Here is a 5,973-nt window from a genome sequence, read left to right on the forward strand (position 1 = left end):
GTTAGCGAACGCGGCCCGAGCCTTGCAGATTCGTGCATTCACCTCATCTGTCACACTGCAATCAGAACTAATACAACTTCCAAGGTACGTAAAACGCTCCACAACTTCCAGTGCCTCTCCCTGGATCGTAAGTGGCGTGTTCAGTGACTGCACGTCCACAAGCATGACCTTACACTTTGTGGGTGCAAAGTGCATACCAAAGGACGGGATGACTTTGGTCAGTTCATCCAAGAATACTTGCGCCTTCTCCTCCTCTTCGAAGATGAGAACGGTGTCGTCTGCATATTCCAGAGTGGTAAGGTTTTCGTCACACGCTATCTGAACACCAGGGTTTTCGAGGCCTTCCAGCGTTCACCTTATGATTTCATCGATCACGAAGTTAAATGGGAATGGGGGATATGAACATAATAAAAAATGTGAGCTGGTTAGAAACAGGTGTCTACTCTAGAATTAATCTTCCACTACATACCCTCATAACAATGTGATATTTTCGAAAAATATACTCATTCGCATATCAATTTGGTTTTCACGGAGACAACAAACTGAGAACTGTTTTAAGGACGGGTTATGAGGGGTGATTAAAGTGTAGATAACAACTTCTAAACACTATTTCCTGTGCACATATGGTTCTGAACGATACTCTTTCACCGAACACTAGAAATCGCCTGTTAGGGTAGCGTAATGGGATCGAGACAGAAGCATGAATCACATCGGCTTCATCTGTATGGCCACGAAGGCCTGTGATTGTCTTTTGTGTGTGGTCATTGTTGAGACCTTTTTGAGAGACGCTTGGCCACGCCGTGAGCTGCCCGCCCAAGCTGATATGAACATAATCAAAAATGTGAGCTGGTTAGAAACAGGTGTCTACTCTAGAATTAATCTTCCACTACATACCCTCATAACAATGTGATATTTTCGAAAAATATACTCATTCGCATATCAATTTGGTTTTCACGGAGACTCAACTGAATCTCTCCTTCATGATATTTCAACTTTAGAATACAACAACGCCAAGAAGAATGGCGAAGGGCGGCTGAAGCTATGCAGAAACAAAAGGAAGAGCATGTTCAAAAGTTTCTTGAAGAAAGGGAGGCAAAAATTCAAGAGGTAAGTCATATCATAGAGATTTTTTTGCAAAAAAAACGCCATTCAATTAATTCGCAACAGTGACCTTAGAGCGCAACACCGTATTACGCACAGCATCACACTGCTCTTTCTTTTGATTGGGCAAACGCTATTTCAACATTTGTGTAACCTGCCTTCAGTCTAAATTCTTCGTGCCGTCACAAGAACAACCTAATTGGGATAAAGAATGAATATTTCAAAGAGGCACAACGAACAACTCGGGCCCGGTTTTCCCATCGACAGTGGTACACTAATCTGGCGGAGCTTTCCAGGCTTTTAAAGAATACCAACCCCCCCGAGGACGCACATCCTCAGAACTGACCTTCTTGGAAGTGCTCTGGCTGGGGAAGAGGGGGCGCAAACTCTTTGAGTAGTCTTTTTGCAGCCGAATTTTGGTCAGCTAAGGCACTGTGGAGAGTGCATGGCAAAAAACACTCAAGCACATCGATCGCCCATCACCTTCGTAAGAAATTTGACGGTACATGTACTCGATCAATGAAATAACAAGGGAGCAAACAGAACAGAAATGCAGAATGCTTTCCACGGATGCTGCTAGTTGGTGCTGATCGTGATTTTTTGAAGAGGGTTCTCTACGTTTTTTACTCTAGCGAAGTGGTTTATTTTCTGAGTAGTTTCTAAGCAACTGGCTTCGCCATTGGGCAAACTAACTCATCAGATAATACCCGAGAACACCGGAAATTGGCTCATAGTTCCCATAGTTAGACACAAACTTCTCATTGACGTCTCCTTCCGGTAGTCCTGTCTTGTGATTTTTGAAGAAAGCAGCGAAATAATAGCAATCTCATTTACTGAAAGAGATGCTCGAGCATGAAGGTTCGCCTGTTATGAAGTGCAACGTACCGTTCAACAAAATAAGCCCACACATGCCTTGTTGCTCTTCTGTGTACGTATAACTGCTCCGAGATATTGGTCCTCAGGGATGAGTGATGAATGTCACCAACAGTTGCAGCATAGAAGTCACTCTGAAGTCTGCCTTGGTATTCATGCCACGGTACCAATGATAATCAAAAGAACGGATACAGAATGGAGATCCGTCGCTGTCACACGCTCCGAATAACCTGCACCGTAGTTTTGGGAACGGGATGCTATGTAAACGGAATCGTTCTTCTGGATAGCCATGTTAGAGATACCTTTGCCGTGAGGCATCCTATATCCTGTGATGCAATAAAATTGAGACTAAGGCAGTTCGTTCTCATCTTGAAAGCACACTCTCTCTGGGGAGTGTTCCTTTGATAGACAGCCCTGAATTTTCTTTGGCTTTGTGAACGAACCGCGGAAACTGTGACAAACCACAAACTGAGATTAAAACACCTAATGACCTGCTGAAAGCCACCTAGCAGACCGGATGATTAAATACCCAGTAGTTACCGACCGGACACTTTGTGGGGATGGTAGCCGAAAAGTTGACCACGCGAAGAGCGATGAGTTACCCGTATAACAGAGAATTTTGGTGCGAAGGTTTTCTGAAATGGCTTATTCTCAGACAAGTTCTATCATTTGATGAGCATCTTAACGAATTGGCTGTTGATCAACTGGTCGTTGATCTGTCTGCGGAGCTTGGCACTCGGCTTGCAAACGTTTCTTCAACATGCGGGGAGTCATCAGTGCAAGCATGGTCCGCAAAGATATTAAGTTCATACTTCGTGCGTGAAACGGTTAACTCAAAAGGAAGAAAACCTATCGCTTAGTAGACGTAACACAGGAACCCTATGAGCAGTGTGTTAAGTCTATACGACGTATTTCGATACAGCGTACCGTACCAACTGAAACATTAGGTGGTTTGGTGCAGTACATTCAGTTGAAGACGATCACAAACGTGAGACTCAGTTGGTTCACTCGTGAAAACCACATTGACATACAAATGAGTATATTTCGTTGTTACTCAGTAGTTTTCGATTGAGGTACTTTTTGAGAGGGGATGTCGTCTTATTAAAGAAGAAAAGTTGAATACCTCTGAGGAACCAACTCCAAATCAGCAAGAGACTTCATCCAGCCCCGATGACATTTCCTTTCGAGACTGATTATTGGCTTTTTATGACTTGGAATGTTAACAGTAGGCTAGTGGAATACTGTGTTCAGTAGCACCAAGTGTAGCCGTCGGTCTGTTCGCTGAGTTGGGCATTGTGGATGCAAACGCTTCATCACCAGTCGAAGCGCATTTCCAATCACAACATACAGATGATGTCACCTCGACTGGTGATAAAACGTTTGCAACCAAAATACTCAGCTAAACGGGCAAACCAACAACCAGCAATGAAACCTCAGTTACAAATGTTCTCTTCAAATACCACTAAGTATGAAGGAAATGCACACTGAGACCTGTAAATCTTTTAGGGTATCTGCTGTCGAGTTAAAACAGTTGAAATTCGCTTTCAGGCGTTGGAGTTACACAGGTACGTTGTTAGCCGTTACCTCAAACCTCAAACCAGCTGGTATAAATCAAGAACGATGAGCAACTGTGGCAAACAAACATCTCCGTAGAAGTCTACAGTGCCCATGTTTTCAGCGTCACCTTGGCTTCTTCTTCGACAGTAAACCAACTGTGTATGATATGCACCCCATTTTTGTTCAAAATGACCGTAACGGCGTTCTTTCAAAAATTACCCTTCTAAAAATTTCCACCTATTTCACACTCATTTTTCTCATACCATATCGTGCCACTCTAGCAAAGCACTAGCGTTTAATCTGATGATAGCCGAGCTAAAGCGGAAAATAATGATTAACAGAGTGGTGTCTAGTACGGTTAATTGTGCCACGCAAGATTCTGTGGAGGCTGAAGAGGCCAAATGGTCCGAATTTCCGAAAAATCGATATAATGCAATTCGCTAGGTTTACTCCACATCTAGGTATTCGCTAGAAGAGATACTGAGACGATGATACTCAGTATGTTTGTGTACGATAGTGCAGACGATCTCTGTTTTTTTTTAGAGTCGAAACTTGGCGCAGGCAGCAGAACAATTACGGGCAGAAATGCAACGCGTGTACAACCTTGACAGTTTCGATAAGAAAGCTCAGCATGTGGCCTTACTTAACGAACTTGGACTGGGTGGTGCAAGCACCTGAATGGGGATACGCACTGGACAAGATTTCCATTCTTCCGGAATCCTTCAAGGTTTCTTTATCGTCCTTTATTTTTCATTTTGTGGAGAAAATTGCACCTCTCCATATCTATGCGCTTTGTATTGAAAATTTTCAATGACATGAATATCTGATTTTGTGGTGGGGACAACGAAAAATCCCTTCTTCGAAAATTCCTTATGATTTGCTCTCAACCTAGCACTCAAAGTATGAAATGAACTGAGATTTCAGGATGATATTCAAAGTCTCCTTTAGAGTAGCAAACAGCTTGTAACTATCTGAAAAATTACTTCCATGATATCCAGAAGATGTCGTCAAAGTGGCTCCGGTCGTAAGACCAGTAAGCCATCTCATATGCAGAGGCCTTTTCATGAACACACTACTTCCAAACCAATCCCACCAAAGGTGCTATTCTAACACGAATTGAATTTGTTATCAGAAGAAGGGTGTTATGAAATTGTCGGACGATGCTGCCCACATGCAGGCTTTTTCATTTTCAAGGGAACAAGGGGCTCAGCCACCTTAGTCGGTTGTAAGGTATATGCTCTTATCTCGTTAAAGAGAGCGCACAGATGATAGACTGATGTGCTGTAGGCTAGTCCCACTCTTATCAAACTACGTATCAATGTTTAATTGTCATATACTTCAGGCGTTGTTCCAGTATCGCGTATCTGTGTACTGAATCAAATCCTCCTTATGGAGATAGCGCAAGAAGAATTATTTAAGATAAAAAAGTGTGGGCGAAGAAGACTGGATGACACCCGAAGCAGACCACTCATGAATAACGCAGGCGAAAAGAGGTGTCGCCGACAGTGGATCACGCTCTAGCTTTTTTGTTTCCGTTTTCTGAGTGGCCCCATTCTAATGACTAAGTTGACCCGAAGCTTGAAGGAGACTGACGATGCGAAACTTAGGTGAGTGTGACCACTGAGACTAAACGTAGATCGGTGTCTGATTTACGCTTTTGACTGAAAATGACTTAGCAACATTCCATTAAAACTTCCACAAGAAATCTCCCCGGAGGATTAACAGATGCACACTGATGAGTTCCAGCGAGAACGAAGCAACTCAGAATAGATTGTCTTCAGTTGCGCGATAAAACCCACATTAAAATACTTCGAGTCCGAAACACTATCCCCATACTGGTCCCACTCATTAGCCACGGTACCACGTCCGTCATTTTCGGTCCCAGGGTTTTCGGGCAACTGCTATGCAGAAGCAACGATTTCGAGCAAAAACGTGCTATTTGGAAAAATGACAAATTATGACTCATAGATGACTCCCGTCGTGGTAGCACGGTAAGTTCATGCAAAGAAAAATTCGAGCGCTTTCGTTACATGTCACGATAAGATTCTAAAGACAACATTCTTGAATTCAAGTTGTCCGAACCTTTCGGCACATTTGGTTGACATGGAATGTCAGCAGTCCTACTACTCTGCAGCGAGAAGTCAACCAGACAAATAACGTGATTTGAACCATGGCAGTCCGTTGTTTTGCATCCACACTCCCTGTGTGCACAGAACTGATGGACAGGCGTTTTCAGCCCTGGTCATAAGACGCAAGACTAAATGTTCGGATCGGTCCAGTGGCCTGTTTTTTCGAAGACACTTGGTGGTTGCAGACGTTGGGTCACCTTTTGACTTATGACACTTGAAGTGCGTACCGCTGCTCTAAGGATGAATTGTGGTGCGTTCAGTTGCGCCTTTTGATAGCATGGACCTGAAAAACTGGGAGAACTATCACATTACA

The 5,973-nt window shown here is 43.4% G+C and overlaps 2 protein-coding genes across 2 annotated transcripts in view; one reads left to right on the top strand and one right to left on the bottom strand.

Annotated features, from left to right (window-relative positions):
* Positions 1–4,317, top strand: part of T265_01970 (hypothetical protein) — a gene marked incomplete at both ends in the record, with an annotated part of 26,212 nt that extends 21,895 nt beyond the window's left edge. The window contains 2 exons of the mRNA XM_009166108.1: positions 999–1,107; positions 4,075–4,317. Of these exons, the coding sequence (XP_009164372.1) occupies positions 999–1,107; positions 4,075–4,209 (244 nt within the window). The remainder of the gene's footprint in view (positions 1–998; positions 1,108–4,074) is intronic.
* T265_12901 (hypothetical protein) overlaps positions 1–5,404 on the bottom strand; it is a gene marked incomplete at both ends in the record, with an annotated part of 6,057 nt that extends 653 nt beyond the window's left edge. The window contains 3 exon segments of the mRNA XM_009166147.1: positions 43–318; positions 710–818; positions 5,331–5,404. Coding sequence (XP_009164411.1) covers positions 43–318; positions 710–818; positions 5,331–5,404 — 459 coding nt within the window.
* Positions 5,405–5,973: the final 569 nt, after the last annotated feature.

Source organism: Opisthorchis viverrini (genome assembly GCF_000715545.1).
Source record: "Opisthorchis viverrini unplaced genomic scaffold opera_v5_22, whole genome shotgun sequence".
NCBI lineage: Eukaryota > Metazoa > Platyhelminthes > Trematoda > Opisthorchiida > Opisthorchiidae > Opisthorchis > Opisthorchis viverrini.